Raw genomic sequence first — 22,149 nt, 5'->3', positions numbered from 1 at the left:
AGAGCCCCTGCCTAGAATCCCCCAGTGAGGGACTGGGGTGTGGCTCAGTGGTAGAGCCCCTGCCTAGAATCCCCCAGTGAGGAGCTGGGGGCGTGGCTCAGTGGGACAGCCCCTGCCTAGAATCCCCCAGGGAGGGGCTGGGGGCGTGGCTCAGTGGTAGAGCCCCTGCCTAGAATCCCCCAATGAGGGGGCTGGGAGCGTGGCTCAACAGGGGACCTTCCCTTGTTATCCTTGACCGGTTATCCTTGTGTTTTTTTCCTCAGGTGCAAGTTTTTCAGTCTGACAGAGACCCCTGAGGACTACACCATCATTGTAGATGAGGAGGGCTTCCTTGGTAAGTGTCTCTCCTCCCAAGTTGGGCCACCTCCCTCCCTCCTTATTCTTGTTTTCTATTTTCTTTGTTGTTTTAAAAACAACCCCCCCCCAAAAAAAAAATTCAGGTTTTTATAAGTGTTTCTTTGAGGGGTTGGGGGAGTTGTTTTTTGGTTTTTGGGGTTTTTCTTTGGGTTTTTTTGTTTGGTTGTTTTTTTGTGGGTGGTCACGGTGGGGGGGGTTGGTTGGTTGGGTTTATTTGTTTGTTTTTGAGATTTAGAGTTGGTGGTGGTGGTGGTGGTGGTGGTGGTGGTGGTGGTGGTGATAGTCTCCTTTTACTTTTTACATTCATTGCTTTATTTTGTGTGCACACGCACGCCAGATCATGGGTGCAAAGGTCAGAGGGCAACCTGTGGAAGTCAATTCTACCTTCTGCCTTGTGGGTTCCAGGGCTTACACTCAGGTGGGCAGGCTTGGTGCAAGCACGTGTATCTACTGAGCCATCCGCTGTTCTGAGGGACTGGGGGGCTGAGATAGGGGGTCTCCCGATGTAGCCCAGGCTAACCTCAAACTTAGGAGGCTCCTGCTGCAGCCTCCCAAATGCTGGGATTATAGGAATATGACATCGTGCCTGACTTTTTTCTTTTATCTTTCTTTTTAATTGTTCTTCATACAAAAATATTTTTTTATTTAGCTAATGTGTTGGATACATGTATGCACACCACATGCATGCAGACACCTGTTGAGGTCAGAAAAAGGCATCAGATCGTCTGGAACTAGAGTTACAGGTCATTGTGAACTACCATGGGGGTGCTGGGAACCAAACCCAGGTCCTTTGCCAGAGTAGTAAGTCCTCTTAAGTACACAGCTGTCTCTCTACCCTTACTTTTTTTTTTGCATTATTTAATTTAGATATCAATCAATTATCCAAAAATTCATCCTTTTGAGGGCTAAAAAGATGGCTCAGTGGTTAAAAGTACGGGCTGAACATCCAGGGAACTTGGGTTCAGTTCCTAGCACCACATGGTGGCTCAAAACCACTCTGTAACTCCAGTTCCAGGAGATCTGATGCCCTCTTCTGGCTCCTGTGGGTACTGCACACACATGGCGCACAGACGGATATGCAGGCAAAATACCCATAAAATACTAAAGCAGTAACTTTTCAAAAGTTAGCCACCACTTACCCGACGTGGTGATGCACACCTTTAATCCCAGCACTCAGGAGGCAGAGGTGAGTGGATCTCTGAGTTCAAGGCCAGCCTGGTCTATACAGTGAGCTCTAGGACAGGCAGGGCTACACAGAGAGACCTCAGAAAATGAAAGATTAATCACCATTTTTGAAGTATAGGTATAGCAAGTTGTTTTATTTCTTTTTGAGACGGACTCATGTACCCCAGGCTAGCTTTGCCCTCCCTACAGAGCTGAAGTTGACCTTGAACTTCTGATCCTCCAGTCTCTCCTTCTCTTTTTTTTTTTTTTTTTTTTTTTTTTTCCGGAGCTGGGGACCGAACCCAGGGCCTTGCACTCGCTAGGCAAGTGCTCTACCACTGAGCTAAATCCCCAACCCCCAGTCTCTCCTTCTCAAGTGCCGACATTACAGCTGTGTACCACCACCCCTGCTTTATACCATGCTTTGGGCAAAACCCTGGGTTTCGTGCATGCTAGGCTGTTACTCTACAATGTCCCCGTCCCTCAGTGGGTTTGGGAGAGTGCGTAATCACCTCAGAATGAACCCCTGTACCAATCAGCACTTATCACTTGTCCTCTCCAACCTGATGCCTACCTCTTTGTTTGTTCGAGAAATCTATTGAGCTGGGTGGTGATGACGCACACCCTTCATCCCAGCCTGGGCAAAGGCTGGTGGATCTCTGTGAATTCAGGACCAGCCTGGTCTACATAGTGGGTCCTAGGCCAGGCCAGGCTAAAGAGTGAGACGCAAAAACAACAGCAAAAAAAATGGCGGCATGTGCTATGCTTACCTAATTATTTAGTCCTTTATTTTTGCAGTCCTGGACATGACTCTAAGTGCGTAGCCCATGGTAGGTAGGCACACTCTGAGCTGCTGAGCCACACCCCCCAACCCAGTGTCCAGCTTGACATTGATTTCACGGGTTCTATGTAAATGGAAATGCGTGTATTTTGTCTTGCCTGCACTATATTGATGACAGAGCAGAGGGGAGCCATTGAACCTGACCACAGGTGTTGGGAGTCCTGGGAAACCTTCAGAGTGACAGTCTTCAAAAGTCTGTGGAGAGAGACGGGAGGGGAGGCACAGGTCTGTAACCCTAATATCTAAGAGAGATCAGTAGTAATGAGCTAACCTGAGTTACTTTGGCTCAAGTCCAAAAGGCTAGGGTGTGGCTCAGTGGTAGAGCCCCTGCCTAGAATCCCCCAGGGAGGGGCTGGGGGCGTGGCTCAGTGGTAGAGCACCTGCCTAGAATCCCCCAGTGAGGGGCTGGGGGCGTGGCTCAGTGGTAGAGCCCCTGCCTAGAATCTCCCAGTGAGAGGCTGGATTCCAAGGACCTGCCCTGGTCTTCACAGATACTACGTTGGAACACAGCTTCGGACAAAGGCCAAAGACTGATAATCTCTGGTCTTGTAACTCTCTTTTACTGTTCTGGGAACTTAACTCTCTCTTGTAATTCTGTGGCTAAAAGCCACTGGTTTTTGCCAATTAACTCCTGCTGTTGGCAGCAGGGGATTAGGTAAAAAAAAGTTTTAGTTGCTAGGGTTATTTTCTCTCTGTCTCAAGAACCCCTTGCTGGCCAGGCAAGAGGCTTGGAGTTTGTTAACTCTTCATGAACCAGTGAGAAAAGAAGAGAAAGAAAGAAAGAAGGAAAAGAGAAAAAAAATTCAAGCTTATAAAAAAATACTCGCTCACTCCGGATGAAGTAGAAAAGCTCCAACAAGCCTTTATTTCTGTTCTTAGTATATATATACTTTTTCTGTTAATTTTTTTTTTCTTCATACAACTATCAGGTTGAACTGTTGCAACAGGATAATTGATTATATGGTTTTCTAGATACTTTTACGTTCCAGTAAGTTCACAGTAAGTTTAAGGCAAGAATTCATGTCAAGTCGATAAAATGTAAGGAATAACAGCAGAACTGTTTATGTCTTTCCATTAAGACTAGCATCTCACTAAACAGCCGTTATCTGTCACTAGACCCTCCCCCCATGAGTTTATTATAAGTTCAAAGCAACAATTTTTATGTCACAAGTTAGCATGGTTTTGTCAAAAGACAAACTATCTGCCTTGTGTCTTATTATTTTGAGGTCCTAAATAGACAAGAGTAATCCATTATTTATTTTCTATCCTTGCACTGACAATGAATTGTCCATTCCCAGTTTATGACCTTTAGTTACCTGATAATGGTCTCATGCCTAACCTAGAAGGAATGGTTTCCTAGACTGCAAATTTGCTCCAAGCCTGCTTTCTTTATTTAGTGCAGTTAGCCTGTGACACATGAAGTTTGCAGAGCTCCATTTGCAGCTTTTATACCATAGAGGATTTGAAATTACTTGTATAAATTTAGGAATTCTATAAAATCCGTATTAGGAATTATGAAATCATCAATTTGTCTGCACAACATTACTACATAAGAGTACATCTTCATGTTGATCTGCAGAGTCTGCCCAGTAGGACGGGCGAATGCCCAGGCTGTATAATAGTGGCAGGAAATGGCATATCAGCAGTAAGAACCAACCCTGGGATGAAGTATCTTGGGGCCTACCCTCACAGAGTTCACCACTGCAGGCCATGCAAAACAGTGGGCTATCTCAAGAAAATTCATTTGCAAGTCTTTAGCCTTCCCTACATGGCTTCTGACAACTGGGGGTGTGGCTCAGTGGTAGAGCCCCTGCCTAGAATCCCCCAGTGAGGAGCTGGGGGCATGGCTCAGTGGTAGAGCACCTGACTAGAATCCCCCAGGGAGGGGCTGGGGGCGTGGCTCAGTGGTAGAGCCCCTGCCTAGAATCCCCCAGTGAGGGGCTGGGGGTGTGGCTCAGTGGTAGAGCCCCTACCTAGAATCCCCCAGTGAGGGGCTGACAGTGTTGCTCAGTGGTAGAGCTCCAACAAAACTTGGAATTGCCTCACTTGCTGCTCCCTGAGCCTCCCCATGGAAAACCATACTCCAGGGATATCTGTCATTGCCCCCCACCCAAAAAAAAAAAAAAATAACCAAAGCAAACAAATCTGTGTGCCTTGATTGAAGTGATAACTGCCAATAAGGAGAGTCTCATTACTAGACAGCTTTGCATTCTGCAGGGACCTTGGGTTCCTTCCATAGGGTTAAAGTTAAACATCCATTTTACAGATGAAGAACTAGCTGTCTAGCAACAGAGTACTTCAAGGCTATCCTGGGCTATATGAGATCCTTGTCTTTAGACTGGAAAAATGGCTCAAGAATTAAGACCACTTGCTATTGCAGAGTCAACCTGGGTTCAGTTTCCAGCATCCACGTCAAACAGCTCATGTCTGTAAATGCAGCTCCTAGCCCTCTTCTGGACTCCATAGGCACCTACATACACATACATACATACATACATACATACATACATACATACATACACACACATACATACATATATACATGCATACACACATACATGCATAAATACACACATACATGCATACATAAACACATACATATATACATACATACACATACATACATACAAACACATACATACATACACATACATGCATGCATAAATATACACATACATGCATACACACATACAGACACACACATACATTCATACATAAATGATATATTGTTTTTAAAAATTAAAAACATGTAAACATATGTATGTCTGATGTCATTGTCACTCTGACACCAAGGACATTGACCACGGAACATGGGTGCCTATGACCCTACCAGAATCTTCCCCAAAATATGCTCCAGGGACATGAGGCATCGTCTGTTTCATTGTAAGATACATCATACTGTAACTTGCTGTCTTCTGCGTTTCCTGACTTGTTACCAGTGAGGGGTGTGGTTGACACACAGGGTAAAGGGCGACCACTTCACAAAACTGCGTTTCAGGATACCCAGGCTCCCAGAAACTCCCAGGACACAATAAGGGCTTCAGATGCCACCCCCAAGAAGCCCTTTCTGTTACAAAGTTTGGGGTCCTTAGAATTCTAAAAACTAGGGAGATGGACCAGTTGGTAAAGTGCTTGCCAAACAAGCAGGAGGTCCTGAGGAAGGGAAAGAGGGAGGGAGGGAGGGAGGGAGGGAGGAAAGACGGAAGGAAGGAATGAACTTGGACATGGTAAAACTAGAGTTACAGAGGCAGGAGGATTCCTGATGTTCAATGTCCAGCCAGTCTAGTCCAGTGAGAGACCCTGTCTCAAAAACCCAAGGACTGGTAAGATTGCTCAGTGGATAAGAGTGGACATAACCAAGCCAGACAACCTGAGTTTCATGAGTTTCATCCCCCCAACATTCATGGTGGAAGGAGATGACCAACTCCCACAGGTTTCTGACCTCCACATGGGTGCCATGACGCGCGCACGCACACACACACACACACACACACACACACACACACAGAGGCTTGCACGTATACATACACACACAGAAAGAACTTGCTTTAAAAAGGTGTGAGCGATTAGGAAAGACACCAGCTAGACCTCTGACCTCCACATGTGCACACAGAAAAGAATTTTACAACTGAGACAAGAGCCAGGCAGGGCCAGGGCTTGGGAATCCTGCTCCTACCACTTGGGCAATAGGGAATCCAAGACGCCCAAGGCCCAGGGATTACCGATCCACTGGTTCTTCCCCTTTGCTCTCTCTTATGAAGCCGGCTGCCTCTCAGTCCCTAGCTTGCTGACCGTGGGTCCTTCTGAGTCAGCAGGACCAATGGGGTTCCCCTAGACTGTGGTCACCATGGCGACCAAGCTAGGCAGAGAGGATTCTGATGGACTTCACTCAGCATCCTCTCCTCCCGAACCATCTTTTCTGGTGGTTGGCCCAGCTCCTCCTCTTCCTAGACTCTAACACCACTGGGAACACCCTCTCTTTGGGGACTCTTATGTCTTCCGGTTGGTCAGGACGGGGCCTGGATATTCCGAGTCCGCTGAATTCGAATTTGAATCTTTTATTTGCATAGTTATTTTTTTGAGGCATTATCTCATATCCTGATCATCCTCATCGTCTCCACTTTCCAAGTGCTAGACTGCAGGCTTGCACCAGCACTTCTGGTTTGGGGTGCTGGGGCTGGAACCCAGCGCTTTATGGATGCTAGAAAGCCACTCCACCAAACGCTCTAAGTCCTTAACTATCTTTAGTTCTTTTTTGTCAATTTAGCTTTTGGGTTTCTGGGGTGTGTGTGTTCATTTTGTTTTTTAACTCAAGCTCACTGTGTAACCCAGGCTAGCCTGGAATCCAAGCTCCTTCTGCCTCAGCTTCCCAAGGAGCTGGGATGACAGGTGTGCCCCTGCCACACCCCACCTGTCTTTATCTTTGGAACTTGGCTTGGTTGCTCCAAGTCTAGAGATATTGGGCAAATTGCTGGTCCCTTTCAAGCATCTGTGTGGAGCAGCCATGCTTCCTCTACAGGGTCCTCGCTGGGTGCACGGCATCCCAGGCCACTTCTTGCCATACCTCTGTCCTACTCTGTGACAAGAATGGGGTTGTAAGGTCTTAGCAGGAGCCTGGGGATTTTTATGAAGAATTGTAAGTCTCTGGGTTTGTATCCATGGAGGTGCCATAGTACACGGTGTTGTGTGGCGTTTCCTGGGAATACATCAACAGACATGGTGCTAGGCACCAACAGCAAAAAGGATTCTACCCAATCTAGCTTAGTGAGCCAGTAAGTTTATTAGGGTTACAGCTCGAAGGCAGCTCCACTACAGAGGGTCTCCTTTCCCTAGCAACTGTATTAGGGACTTTGGGAGTCTTGTAAGTTTCAGGATCTTCCTGAGCCCTCTGAGGCTTGGGCTTTGGGTATTTTGTTTATTTGTTTTGTTTTGGTGAGACAGAGTCTCACTATGTATTGGCTGGCCTCAAACTTACTATGCAGACCAAACAGGCCTTGGGCTCAGAGATCCACCTGCCTCTGCCTCTGTAGTGCTGGGATTAAAAGTTAGTGTCACCATACCCCAGAGCCTTGTGAGTTTTGTTGACGCCCTGTGTTTTCCAGAACCTTCCTCCCAAAGGGAATGCTTCTGTTTACAAACATAGCCTCATAACCTTTAGGTGCCTGGATCTCATGCCCAGGCCTCCTCAGAGACTGGCCCTGCTGGAAGGGACCCAGGAACATGTCATTCAGGCATCTGGATTCAGGATCCTTTTCTAGATTAATCCAGTATGCAAGAAGAAGTTGAGCAGGGAAGACCGAGAGAAGTAAAAGTCCATGAACTGAAGCTTAGTTGGGAGATGCTTGGCCAGCATGCACAAAGCCAGTCACCCCAGTGGTCGAGAGGTAGAGGCAGAGGGATCCTCAGCTACACAACTAGTTTAAGGCCAGCCTGGGCTACACGAGACCTTGTGTTCCCCTACCCCCCCCCCAAAAAAAAGGGAGTTGCTTCAGTGAATAAGGTTTATAGGCCTAGTGTCCTGAGTTCAGACACATAGATAGAAGGAGAAAACCAACTACACACACTTAACCTCTGACCTCTACATATACACCCTGGGGTACACACCCACTCAGATGCATGATGCACATCCATACATAGACACGATAATAAAGGGCTGGATGGCACAGTAGTTAGGAGTGCTTGCTGCTCTTGCAAAGGACCCAACTTGGGTTCTGTCTTAGTTAGGGTTTTACTGCTATGCACAGATGCCATGACCATGGCAAGTCTTATAAAGGAAACATTTAATTGGGGCTGGCTTATAGGTTCAGAGGTTCAGTCCATTATGATCAAGGCAGGAGCATGGCAGCATCCAGGCAGACATGGTGCAAGAGGAACTGAGAGGTCTACATTTTCATCTGAAAGTTGCTAGGAGAAGACTGACTTCCAGGCAGTTAAGATGAGAGTCTTAAAGTCACAGCAACACACCTACTCTAATAGTGCCACTCCCTGGGCCAACCATATACAAACCATCACAGGTTCCCAGCACCCACATGGTGGCTCACAACCATTCATAGTTTCCGTTCCCTGGAATCAGATGCCCTCTTCTGGCCTCCAAAGGCAACTGCATCCACCTGTGTGCGTAGTTGTGCACACACATGCACACTCCTACACGCCCACACAGACACGCCCACACAGACACACCCACACAGACATACAAAATAAAGTAAGTCTTGAGGCTGGAGAGGTATCTCGGGCACTAAGGGCACTGGCTGCTCTCACAGAAGGCCTGGGTTCCCTCCCCAGCACCCACGTGGTGTCTCACACCCATCTGTAATTAATCCCGGCCCCACGAGATCCCCTCTTCTAACCTCCAAGGACATTGGATATGAATGCGATCTGCAGGCAAAATACCAAGGTACATAAATAATTAAAAAAAAAAAAAAAAGAAAGAAAGAAAGGCTTTTTTAAGTTTTGTAAAAACAAAAAAAAATCTTTTGAAACAAATTAAATTTTTAATTAAAGAAGTAGGAATTCAGGACTGGAAAGGTGGCTCAGTTGTTAAGAGGACCAAGTTCTGGTGTAGACAAAGAAAGAGACAACATGGGCTGGAGAGATGGCTCAGCGGTTAAGAGCACTGACTGCTCTTCCAGAGGTCCTGAGTTCAATTCCCAGCAACCACATGGTGGCTCACAACCATCTGTAATGGGATCCGATGCCCTCTTCTGATGTGTCTGAAAGACAGCGACAGTGTACTCATATAAATAAAATAAATCTTAGAAAAAAACATTTAAAAAAAAGAAAGAGACAACATGCACGTAAAGTGGATTTCTTTTAAAAGAAGCAGGACTTCACTAAGGCATTACCAACTCTGCTTTACTGAAGGAAACTAAAGTTGGATACAGATAAAAAAAAAACTTGACAGGTGCTTCTGGCACCTAGCATACATCTGACATCCAGGATGTCACCTACTCAGCCCTCCCTAGATGGGACCTTTGGCCCATCTGTTGGTTGAATAAGGACACTAGGGGCTGGAGTTGTGGCACAATAGTTAAAATCACTCGCTGCCCTAGCAGAGGACTTGAGTTTGGTCCCCAGCACCTATGTCTGGTGGCTCAGAAACATCTGTAATTCCAACTTCAAGGGCATCCAGCGCCCTCTTCTGGCCTCCTCAGCAACTGCACTCATCTGTACACACACACACACACACACACACACACACACACACACACACACATACATAAAAATATTTTTTTTTGGTTCTTTTTTTTGAGCTGGGGACCAACCCAGGGCCTTGCACTTCCTAGGCAAGCGCTCTACCACTGAGCTAAATCCCCAACCCCCATAAAAATATTTTTTTAAATGAGGAAACCAAGGCCCAGAAACAGACAGGACAGTCTCTTAAGGCCTCAGCCATCCACGAACCTCTGCCTACCCCTGGAGCACGCCCTGGTCTGGCCTGGGAACACCCAGGCCCCAGGCAACTCACCACCACTCTCCTCTGTGCCCCTCACCCCATGCAGAGCTGCCCTCCTCAGAGCACCTGAGCGTGGCTGATGCCACCTGGCTGGCCCTGAATGTGGTGTCCGGTGGCGGCAGCTTCTCCAGCTCCCAGCCCATCGGTGTGACAAAGATCGCCAAGTCTGTCATCGCTCCACTGGCCGACCAGAACATCTCTGTGTTCATGCTCTCCACCTACCAGACTGACTTCATCCTGGTGAGTCAAAGCTGTAGAGGGTGGCCATGCACACCCAGCCTTTTCCATGTCTGTCCGTCTGTCTATCTGTCTCTCTCTCTCTCACACACACACACACACTGCTTCTAGCACACTCGTTATCCTGTCCTCAGGTGCGAGAGCGTGACCTGCCCTTCGTCACTCACACCTTGTCCTCGGAGTTCACCATCCTGCGGGTTGTCAATGGAGAAACGGTAGCGGCTGAGAATCTTAGCATCACCAATGGCTTTGTGAAGCCCAAAATGGGTGAGTTGGGATTGGGGGAAAGCTCCCCAGCAGAAGGCCCCACTCCCAGAATCCACCTGGTGCTCCCTGGATTCCAGGTGGAGCCGCCACCAATGGCTGGAGATGGCTCCCAGCCCAGCCCTGCTCACAGTGCCTCAGGGTGGCAACATGCGGTAGGGACCATGGAGTTGAAGCTTAGAGCGCAAGCCAGGTGGTGGCTTGTGGACAAGGACATTCTTAGCATCCAGAGCACCGTGCACAGAGGCCCAGGGTCCTGAAGGGAAATTTAAGAATCCGTGTACTGTGTGTGCTGGGGGTGGGCAAACCACCTGGGCTGCATTGAACGAGATCTGAGTCTGAGCCCACCCCCTACACACAAATGCTCTACGCCAGCCTTAACACGTGTGTCCTACACTCTTCCAGTCCAGAGACCAGTCATCCACCCACTCTCCAGCCCAAGCAACAGGTTCTGTGTTACCAGCCTGGACCCTGACACGCTGCCCGCCGTCGCCACCCTCCTCATGGATGTGATGTTCTACTCCAATGGGTAGGTGCCTGGGGTTAGGTGCTGAGGTAGGGGACAGACATGGAAATACCCAGGAGCCCTGTCTGAGGGCAAAGACCTTATTCTCACCTAAGAGCTCAGTCTGAAGGAGAAGACCTGAGTCCACCCGTAAGCCCAGTCTGAGGGAAGAGGCCCTGACTGCCCAAGAGCCTAGTTTGAAGGGGAGACACACAGACCTGCCCAAGAAACAAGTCTAAGGGAAGAGGCGTTGCTGCACCAAGGAGCTGGGTCTGACTGTTCTACCCTAGAACCCACTCTGAAGGGGAGATTTATCGGTGCCTTATCTGGCTTTTATATTCTTCCTACCCTCTCATGGTGTTTTTGGAACCTTGATGGTAGGGTTGGGGGTTGATATAGATGTCCCATTGACTCCCAGCGCTTGAACCAGGTGAGTCTCTGGCCGAAATAATCCATGAGTTATGAACATAAATATTTAGAAGGCGAAACAACAATAGGTTTTAGCCTAGGGCCTGTGACCTCACCTCCCAAGCTGTGGCTTTTGACCAGGTTTTCAGTACCAGGCATGAATTCCTCCCCGTGAAGCAGGTCCTAGAGTCAAGCAGAAAAGTGTTTGGTTACCCTAGTAACCAGCATGCCGCTAGAGCAGCAGGGGTTCCACCCTGCCCGGAGGGTCTGGTATTGTAGCATTCAGGGTCTAAGACTTCCTGAGTCATGGACTGATCAAGGCGAGACAGGCCTCTCGCACCGCACGGTGGGTGGCAGGTGGCATGAAGGCGGGAACCCCGCCCTCACGGTTCCCTCTCGATCCCCAGAGTGAAGGACCCCATGGCTTCCAGTGACGACTGTGGCCACATCCGCTTCTTCTCTTTCTCACTCATTGAGGGCTACATCTCACTGGTGATGGATGTGCAGACCCAGCAGAGGTGGGCAGGGCCCTGCTTGGATATCACCGGGGGTGGGGGTGGGGGGTGGAGCACGTACTCTCTTCCCAGTCAGTTCACCCCATTTCCTTCATTGGAGTGGTTCCTGTGGGCACAGGGTCATCCCACGTGCACAGCAAGATGGTGCCGAAGTGGAGATTGGGACCATAGTCCCAAAGCTGTCTGTCCCCAGTGTCTTACCCCCTCCCTGTCCCCAGTGGCACTGACATGTCCTTGGATCTTGTGTTTTGTCCCACCTTAGGGTCAGATGCTCTGTCTCTCTGGCCCTACAATGTTTCCATAATGCAGAAAAGGCTCCCAAGAGCTGGGGGAGGGGCTCCACTTAGCCCCGCCTTAGACTCGTCTTACTTCCTCTGTAGGTTCCCGAGTCATTTGCTATTCACGAGTGCATCCGGAGAGCTCTGGAAGATGGTGCGAATAGGAGGACAACCCTTGGGATTCGGTGAGCCCGTGGGGTCCAACACCTGTGCGCAGGAATCAGCGGGCATTCCTAGGGTAGTGGTCTAAACACGGAGAATGATGCTAAAGGAAACTGAAGCCCATCTCCTGACAGCTCCCTTGCCTGTAGTGTGACATACATACAAAGGCCTCGGGAGACCAATGAGTGGACTTTACCAGAGGGCTCTTACCCCACCCCGCAAGCTGAAAAATTAATACAGGGGATCTGGGAGAGGGACTTAGCAGCACAATGTCTGGAATTCCCCAGTGAGGGGCTGGGGGCATGGCTCAGTGGTAGAGCTCCTGCCTAGAATCCCCCAGTGAGGGGCTGGGGGCGTGGCTCAGTGATAGAGCCCCTGCCTAGAATCCCCCAGTGAGAAGCTGGGGGCGTGAGAGCTGCCTAGTGGTAAAGCCCCTGCCTAGAGTCTCCCAGTGAGGGGCTGGGGGCGTGGCTCAGTGGTAGAGCCCCTGCCTAGAATCCCCAGTGAGGGGCTGGGGGCGGGGCCTAGTGGGAGAGTCCCTGTCTAGACTAAGCACCTGTGTTTCCCTAGACGAGTGTGGGATTGTAGCCCAGATCTCCGAGCCCTTGGCAGCTGCAGACATCCCAGCATATTACATCAGTACTTTCAAGTTCGACCATGCGTTGGTAAGTGGCCCTTGGGGACGGGTGGGGACTATGTGGGTAGGGAGCAAGTAGCTGGGCTCACACACTTTTTTCTCTTTTGCTTCCTGCCCTGTAGGTTCCAGAAGAGAATATCAGTGGGGTTATCCATGCCCTGAAGGTCAGTCAAGCAGGGAAGCATTAGAAAAGACTCGTCTCTGGGCTCCTCCCTGCCACAGCCCGCCTGGGCCTTTCCCCCCCACGAAGGTTATTCTTGCAGTATTTCCCTATGGACTGAAAGCTCAGCCCCAGGACCTTTAAGGAAGGGGCCTCTGGGACACTCCCCTGATTCCTGACTCCTCCAGGCCTGGGCCTAAACTAGGGCCACCACCCCCCCATCTTCCTCCTGCCTTCCAGAGTCCCCGGCCTTTTCAATAATGACCCAGTTTCCCATCAGTGAGGATATGCCCATCTTCCTCCCCCAGGTTCCATCCCAGAAAGTGGTCTCTGAGGCCCAGGGTACTTGGGAACAGCCCAAGGCCTCACATTCGGCCGGCAGCAAACACCAAAGGAAGCTGGCACCTCCTGTGAGACATTGGGATTGGGGTCCGGATGCACCTAGGGACATCTTAGGAAGTTGGTGGAGCAAGGTCAGGGGGGCAGAGCTGGGGAAGCCCCCGTGAGGCCCCCGGGTTTGATGGTTATGGTTGCCACTTGGGAGCCGGCTCCCTCAGAATGGAGGCCAGCAGGCCACCCTCAGGTCATAATGGCCGGTGAGTTTCAGACAGAAGCAGTGGGGTCCCTACCCCTAAGCTGGGGAGGAAAACCAAGACCCTAGACCCCTACCTGCTGACCACACAGGGCCTGTGTCGATTTCCTCTACAACTGCCAAGAGGGGACCTGGGCCTAACTTCCCCCCACCTCCCCAGAGCACTTGTCCCTGGAGGGGATCCCAGGACACCTCCTCTCCCACCAGCCTAGAGTGCCAGCTTCTATCTGTCCTTCGTCCGCTCTCCCAAGACCCAACATGGGCAAGCAAAGACTTGGCTTCTCCCAGCAACGGACATCCCGACCTGCCCAGGCCTAGGGTGCCCTGGGCCATGAACCACCTCCCCAGCTGTCACTTAGACCAGCGTAGAGAATCCCTCTTCATCCTCTCTACCCACTATTAGGGGACAAAAAGGCATCAGCCCCCCCTCCCCCGCAGCTCATAGGCCTGCCCAAAATACACACACAGCAGTCTGTGGTCAGGGTGACGCCTGGGAGGCAGCCATCTTGGAGCGTTTGTAGAGAGAAATTACACTTGCGGGTTTCTTCTTCGTTGTGTTTGCATACAGGTGGCTGGGGAAAGAGTGGTTTTGTTTGGAAGAGATAGGGCCTGTTTGAGTCTCACTAGAGTGCCCAGGGTTGGAGTGGGACTTAGCACCCTGTGTGTCTCCGGGGACAGACACCAGTGCAAAGATGTATCTTAAGAATCGTGGCCATGTCTTCTGAGGAGGGCTGTTGGGAGCAGAGCTCACCAGGACCCCATAGCACCCCCTACAGGGCATCCCAGTGTACTGCCATCTGCATGTGGCACTGTGGCTGGGACTGAGGGGTCCACCAGACTTTGCTCTTGGGGTGTTTTCCCAGGCCTGTACTACGCAGTCTCCAACAACAAGGTCAGAGGAGGGAGTGTTTATTTAGCCCTGCACAGTCTTGTAGGAACTGTTTCTCTCCTCTTCTAGAACCATGTAGAAGCTCAGAACCCAGCATGTTAATCAAAATTCGCCTCTGGTTGATTTTGGTGGGTTTAGTTTTCTTTCTTTCTTTCTTTTTAACTCCTTTTGCACAAAACCCTTAAAACAACCAAATTTTATTGTTTTCCGGTCCCAAATGGGAAATGGCCAAGTGGGCGGGGCTTTATAGTGAGTGTCCATCCCCCGCCCTCCCCTTCACCCAGTCCCCTTTTTCTCTCCCTGGAAGGCCTTGATTGTCCGGGGTGCACCTCTCTGTAACCCCTTCTGTCTCCTTTTCCAGTTATCCCTTCCCACCGTATAAGTGTGCTGACCCCACGGCCCCTGCCCCATAGTTGTGTGGCCCCTCCCCTAGACTTGCTAGGATGAGACCGTGTATTGTACACACTTATAAATACGTGTTTTATGTCGATAGAGATATATTCTGTAAATAGCATATATACTTAAGCAATATATATGTTAATATATTCTGTGTGCGCAGGACACAGGCAAGGGCCCCACCTCACGTGCGCGCACACGGGGACGTTTTTGAGCCACCGTATATTTTTAATTCAAATATGTAGGCAATATGACGATTGGAAAAGCCCTGGGGTCCTGAGGCCAGCCCGGGAGGGAGCAGAACCAACAGCCTACTGAATGTGGGGGAGGTTGAGAGGGCCAGTCTGGTCTGCTTCCTAGCTACTGTACCCCCATTTCCACAGCCTACAGCTGTAGATGACTTTATCTTATTGGGGGAGGGGGCATTGATCCGGAGGAGGGATTTCTGTTGTTGTTGTATTTTTAACAGTGGCTCCTTCCCTCAGGGTTACTCCAAAACCTTTGTCTAGTGACCCCAGCGTGTCCCTGCCTCCCTCCTCTCCGAGTCCCCTCCTCCACAGAAAGCTGTAGACCCGGCGGGCATCTTACCTGATTTCTGTAGTAATTGTTTTTTTTTTTTTTTTTTTTTTTTTTTTTTTTTTGAGGCAGGGTCTCTTTATATAGTATCCTGGAACTCTCCCTGTAGCCCAGGCTGGCCTTGAATTTATAGAAATCGGCCTGCCTCTGCCTCCCGAGTGCTGGGATTAAAGGTGTGCGCCACCACACCTGGCTAGGTTTATTTTCTTTTTAATATTATTATTATGATTATAATAACTGCAAGCTTAGGAATCTCAGGTTCTTTTTCCCTGCTCTCTTCCTAAGCCTGACTCCGTAAGGACAGAACACCACACATTCCCACCATTGTGTGCCCAGAAGAGCTGGGCCTGGGTTCTGCCTGCCGGCCTTTCAAGGGACCCCACTGTTTAGCTGCAGTGGGTCCTTGGAGTTTCTGTGTTCTGTGAGTGGATCGGCACTAGGGGATGTGACAGTCCCCACTGAGGCCCTCTATTCTTGTGTTTTTAGTGCCCCTCTCTCAGCATCTTCTGGTTTTATGAAGGATCACTCCATCCCCTGCTGGCCCAGCCTCGGAGGGAACCCAAGTGGCACGCCAGTCGCCAGCAATCAGGGTTCCCTAGGGGATTTTCTTTGTATTTTTCTGCAGTGCTGAGGAATGTAGGCAGGGCCTAGTGCATGAGAGGCAAGTGGCTCACAGGGAGGGTAGGAGATTCTGCTGTTAAGAGAGGTAAAGTTTCGGGGAAACAGTCAGGACCCCCTGGACGGGACTACCAAATCCTGCACTCCCAGGGTTCGTGTATGTGCCTGAAAGATACCCTTAACAGAAGAGCGTACTTTGAGATTTAGCTCAGTGGATAGTGTGCTCCCCTAGCATTCATGAAGCCCTGGGTTCTGTTCTTAGCGCTCAGGAGATGAAAGCAAACAGATCACAGGGTCGGCCTGGGTTACGTGAGGCTCTGCCTCAAAAAAGAAAAAAATGAAAGTCAAATATCACCTGTACAGACTAATGAGACCACCCAGGACCCCCACTGACAAAGCACCCCAGACCCCAGCTATATACCCTCTCCACTGGGTCCTAAAGACCACCCCCATCCATAGAGGCATGCAGCCCTGCCCCCACAAAACCCCCTTATCCGAGACTCTGAAGCATCAGCGTTCACCCTATCCCACCAGCTGCAGGTAGCAGGTCCCTGGTGTGGGATGGACCCAGGGACCTGGCTCTGTCCGCTGCCCATTGGACAGTGTTGCTGAAGCAAGCTGCTCGGGCTGGTGAGTTGGTCCCCCCCTCCACCCTGCCATAATGGAAAGAACTGTGGAAGTAAAGAGATACTCAGGCAGATGAAAATGAGCTAGCCCCTGTTCACAGGCAGCCCAGCCCGCCCCCCCAGTCATCTGGTACGTGATCTTCAACGAAGGTCTAAGCCCTCTGCCACCAGCTCCTCCTAGCCACGTTTCCCAGGCTGACCTTTAAAAGTCCCCAGCCACCTCTGGGCCACCAGCCAGAGCCTCTGGATTGGATATGGGGACAAGGCCCGGCTCTGCTGAGGCAACTAAAGAGGGGAGCCAAAGGGAGGAAGTGTTCATTTTGACCCTAGGGTTTAATGGGATACAGTCCATCATGGCGGGGAGAGGCGTGGCAGCAGGACCGTGAGGCCGGTCACATTGCGTCTGCAGTGATGAAGCTGAGAGGCGGATGCTGCTGCCCCACTCACTTTCTCCTGTTTATCTGGGACAAGACCCTAGCCTGTGGAAGGTTGCCACATTGAGGGTAGGTCTCCTGGGCAGGTTGACTCAGAGGTTTGTCTTCTAGGTAGTTCTTGATCCTGTCAGGATGACTGTTAACCATCACAGGACACCCCTCACCCCGCCGTGTTCCTCTGTGGGATACCATAGGCACTTGGCATGGTGAGGGGAACCTAGATGAGAACAGGGAGGGGGTATAGGGACATAGCTTGGGGTTTTCAAATGACGGGTGTGCTGAAAGTTGGCGTATCGCCTGGAAGGGTGGCAGACCTCCAGTTTTACATCCAGGAGGGAAGCGAGGCCAACAATGGCCGACAGCCAGTCAGCCTTGCTTTGCTATTGTGCTGTTGTGACAGTGTAGAACTCACTTAATAGACCTAACCTCAGAGTTCATCCCAGCTCCCTTTTCCATGTCCGTTTTCTAATTATAAGCAGCAAAAGGACGCATTTAACCGACCCCAGGGCAACCCCAGCTTGAGCTCTAGCCCTTCCTCTGAAGGCGACTTGACTGGGGAAGGGCAGGTGCTGGCCCTGTTGCTGAAGGCACCAGGAGAGGCCCGAGGCCTAGGCCATGGCTCTTGCGGGTATCAGTTTGGTGATGGTGATGTGTGGCTCTTGGTAGAAGAGAGAGGAAGCTGGGAGAGTCAGACGTGGAGGGTGGCCCAGTCCCATGTGTCAGGATGATGCTGTTTATTGACGTGTGTGTGTGTGTGTGTGCGTGTGTGTACATGTATTAGGCGTGAGTGTGTGTGCCCACGTGCGCAGAGCTGTGAGCTATTTGATGCAGTGTTTGGCCCCTTAGCCTAACCCATTGCCACAGAGTTACACAGATAGGGGTGCAAGGTTGGAATGTGGGGCTGCCCTGATGGTTTTGGCTCCTTCCCCATTCACCGCATCCCCAAGAAAGACTGCTCCTCAGGGAGCCCTCGCAGGCAGCCTGAGCTGGCCTAGTCCCCCGTGGGGCTCTTCAAATGCTTCAGTTCTAAGGACAGTGTTTGCGCGGAGAGGTTGGGGACAAGAGGTGCCCCTTGTTTCCCAGGAAAGGGAAAGGGTCCACAAAGCTATAGACTCCAGCAACGGGCAAGATTCAGGTTTCCGTGGGCTGAGCCTAGCACCGCTTTCGTTTCTACTGCCTCAGTTTACCTGTGTCACAGGAAGAGTTAGAGCAGGGTCAGCCTCCAAACAGGGGAGACGGAAGAACAGCGGTAGTCCTCCCAGCCCTCCTCCTGTATGCCAAAATCATTTCCGTTATCCTGAGGCAGGGGAGCAGGTATGGGTGCCCTGTGGCATTTTTAAGGGACCCTGCCCTGCCCACAGCCCCAGCTGACCCTCACCTGGCATGTCGTGCCCAGGTCACCAGCAACAGTGGTACTTCATCAGTCCCGCGGCTTGGGTGAAGGGAGGTGGGGGGCTGGTGTCCTACTCTGTCCGCCTCTGGGGCCCCTCATGCTTTCGTTTTCCTTGTCAAAGAAACAAAACCCTTGAAAGTTGTGTACTGTATGATGAAGAGACAAAAAAAAAAAGTACCTAATGTCCCCCTAAAAAAAAAGACAGTATATTTTGTACTTTGTAAAGTGTTCATTAAATGAAGGGGAAAAAATGTTGGCTGACAGCTGTCTGATTTTATGTTGACTTGTCCAGGATCATGTCTCTGTGTTTTTGCCCACTTCCCATATTCCGTTTGGGAGAACATAGGTCAGGATAACCCTCAGGTATAACGCCTCGAGTCTCAAAAACTGCCCCACTGAGAAGGGTTACACAGCTACCTGATGCTGTGGAGTAAACTGGGCCGAAACAGTGGCTTAAAGTGATGTTTATCTGTATCCCAGCATTCATGAGGCTTAGGCAGGAGGATGGAGGGTTCCAGGCTAGCCTGAGCTACATAATGAAACCCGTCGAGGTGACACTGACTCTTAACCGTGATCTCCAAAGGTTCAATTCCCAGCACCTCCACACCTCCACGGTGCTGGCACTTCAGTCCCAGGGAATCTGACGACCTCTTCTGGCCTCTGCAGATACTAGGTGCCCATGTGGTACACAGACATACACGTGGCCAAACACCTTATGCATAAAATCAAAGCTAAAAGGAAGAATGATTTGTCCTCCTGCTCCAAGTTTCGTGGTCATGATCACAGGCCTGAGGTAGAAACATTCCAAGGAGAACTTGTAGAGTAGTGATTGTTTATGGCGTCCAGGAAGCAGAAGCAGGAACATGGGAAGACCAGGACAAAATATTGCATCTCTGGTGACCTGCCACTTCTCACCATTCACCAGTGCCATCAGATGATGAATCCATCAAGCCGTCAATCCAAGGACGAGGACAGAGCTCTCATGACCAGGAACTTGTTTGCAAACCTAGACATCTCAATCCAGTCAGCCTCCCTGTACTCACACAGTGGCCTACAACCATCTATAACTCCAGTTCCAGGAGATCTGATGCCCTCTTCTGGCTTCTGTGGGTACTGCACACATGGGGTGCACATACTTCACACACAGACAAAATACTCAAACTTTTTAAAAATTTAAGAGGAGGCTGGAGAGATGGTTTACAGAGCCCTCGCTGTACTTGCCCATGAGACAGGTTTGGTTCCTAGCATTCCATAATGGCTCCCAGCTTGCTATAACTCAGACTCTGGCTTCGGCAGCCATTACATACCAATAGTACAGAGATATGCGTGCATGCAGAACACGCATACACATAAAAATAAACCATTATGAGAGACACCTGGGGGGAGAGGCAGGAGGCTTGCTTCACCCAGGGTATCATTCACCTGCGAGAGGACATGAAAGCGAGAGGACAGAGCTCAGACACAAGGCTTTCACTGGAGCAGAATGAGCAGCCAAGATAATGGCTTAGCAGGGTTTCCCAGCATCGAATGCTAGGGCTTGGGGGTTAAGGACCACAGAGACAAACACACCCGTGAACCAATGACAGCTGAGCAGGAACCCTGGTGATGTGCAAGGGGTACAGATGGCCAGGCTGACCTGATAAAACAGGCTTTAAGGAAAACTCAAGCACGGGATGCCCCTTTTTGTACACAGGTGACTACAGTCCTGGGGCTTTGATTTGCTTGTTCGTTCATTCAGATGGGGGTCTCATGTACCCCAGGCTGGGCCTAAAACCTCAAGGTGCAGCCAAGGATGGCCGTGAGCTTCTGATCCTTCTGCCTCCACGTCTACCACTGCCAGAGTTATCGGAATCAGACCCCAGGACTTCGGGGATTCTAAACAAAGAATTAACCAGAGCTACATACCTGGTTCCTTTGTTTTTCTAAGGACTTTTAAAACTAAAAGTATTTTTAATTGTGTGTGTTTGTGGTGACAGATGTAGACAGATGAAGCCAGAAGAGGGTGTCAGATCCCCTGGAACTAGAGTTACAAACATTTGTGAACTCCCTGATGTGGGAATTGAACTCAGGTCCTCTGGAAGACCAGTAACTGTTCTTAACCACTAAAGCATCTCTCCAGCTCCTCAACTCTTCTTCTATTTCAAGTCCACAGAAAATGTTCCTATTGTAAGCCTAAGACCAGCCTTTATAGTAGGGCAGCATCCTCCTGGGTGAGGGGCCCTGAAGCTGTTGAAACAGCCATTCTGACACCAGCCAACTGGTTTCCATGACAGCAAGCTTGTTGACTCAACTTTAACCCGCAACCTTGTAACACATCCCATTTCCTTTCTCCACATTAGAGTTTAAATCTGAAATGTCCCCCCCAGGCTCATGTGTTAAATGTATGTTCCACAGCAGGTAGCACTGTTGTGGGCTGTGGGATTTTTTTTCTAAAGAGATGGGGCCTGAACAACAGAAGTAGGTGGCTGGGGTTAGTCCTTTAAAGGTGGTAGTCCAGCCCCAGCTAATACACTCCTGTGTGCTCAAGTCCCATAATACACTCCTGTCCTCATATCCCATAATACACTCCTGTCCTCACATCCCATAATACACTCCTATCCTCACATCCCATAATACACTCCTATCCTCACATCCCATAAGACACTCCTGTCCTCACATCCCATAAGACACTGCTGTCCTCACATCCCATAATACACTCCTGTGTGCTTCCTGTGGCATACTGCTTCCTGATCTGCCAGGATGGGAAGGGCCCCTCCTATAAGCTCCCACCACCATGAACGCTGCCATGGTGGGACTAGAACCCTCTGAAACTGAGAGCCAAGAGAAATCCTTCCTCCCTTAAGTTGATCCTGTCAGGTACTTGGGGAAAGGCTTTACTTTCCTCCACAGCCCACAAAAGCAGCAGCCATACTCTGCATTTTGTTTATTGGCCATGTCCCTCCCGAGAATAAGTGGCACAAAGCAGATACTCTTCTGTCCACATGACTCAGTGCGCCCCACACCTGCACTTAGGGGCCCAGGAGTACCTGTAGAGTAAACAAGTAGCAGGAGTGGGGTGTAGCAGGCAGACCTTAATTAGTGACTCAGGTACCAGCTATTTTCCCAGCCAGAGGATCTATCTGTTCAGAAAATACCTCCCAAGGCTAGGGAGGTGACTCAGTGGGTAAAGTGCTTGTCTGGCAAGCTGGCGACCTGAGTTCAATCCCCAGAACCCATGTAAAACGATGAACATGTCCCTGGGGAAACTGGAGGGGTCCATGAGACTCATGGATGGCCAGCCTAGCCTTGGAAAGTTCCAGGTTGGGAGAGATCCTGGTCTAATCATAAGGTGGAGCTGGGTGTGATAAACACAGCTTTACTCCTAGAATTCTAGAGACTAAGGCAGGCAGACCTCTGTGAGTTCAAGGCCAGCCTGATCTACAAAGTGATAGCCCATCTCAATAAGGACAGCGCCTGAGGGACAATGACATTTTAACTGTCTTCCCCATGAGTGCCTGCACACACACACACACACACACACACACACACACACACACACACACACACACACACACACACCATGTTCTGGGTGGGACTGCCTTCAAGTGTGTTCCATTGGCTACTTGCTTCTTTGATGGTCAAGAAAACTTTCACAAGACCTCCAC

The 22,149-nt window shown here is 50.0% G+C and overlaps 1 protein-coding gene across 1 annotated transcript in view; it reads left to right on the top strand.

The window, feature by feature from the left end:
* The window catches only part of Castor2 (cytosolic arginine sensor for mTORC1 subunit 2), a 39,832-nt gene extending 25,241 nt beyond the window's left edge, over positions 1-14,591 (top strand). Inside the window, exons 2-9 of the mRNA XM_032886981.1 lie at positions 264-334; positions 9,862-10,055; positions 10,187-10,319; positions 10,722-10,845; positions 11,637-11,747; positions 12,125-12,207; positions 12,755-12,849; positions 12,944-14,591. Coding sequence (XP_032742872.1) covers positions 264-334; positions 9,862-10,055; positions 10,187-10,319; positions 10,722-10,845; positions 11,637-11,747; positions 12,125-12,207; positions 12,755-12,849; positions 12,944-13,009 — 877 coding nt within the window. The 3' untranslated portion in view covers positions 13,010-14,591. The remainder of the gene's footprint in view (positions 1-263; positions 335-9,861; positions 10,056-10,186; positions 10,320-10,721; positions 10,846-11,636; positions 11,748-12,124; positions 12,208-12,754; positions 12,850-12,943) is intronic.
* The last annotated feature ends 7,558 nt before the right edge of the window (positions 14,592-22,149 follow it).

The sequence above is a fragment of the Rattus rattus genome, chromosome 16 (assembly GCF_011064425.1).
Source record: "Rattus rattus isolate New Zealand chromosome 16, Rrattus_CSIRO_v1, whole genome shotgun sequence".
In the NCBI taxonomy this organism is placed as follows: Eukaryota; Metazoa; Chordata; class Mammalia; order Rodentia; family Muridae; genus Rattus; species Rattus rattus.
The sequence above is the reverse complement of the archived record's forward strand: the minus strand, read 5'-3'. Positions and strand labels throughout refer to the sequence as shown.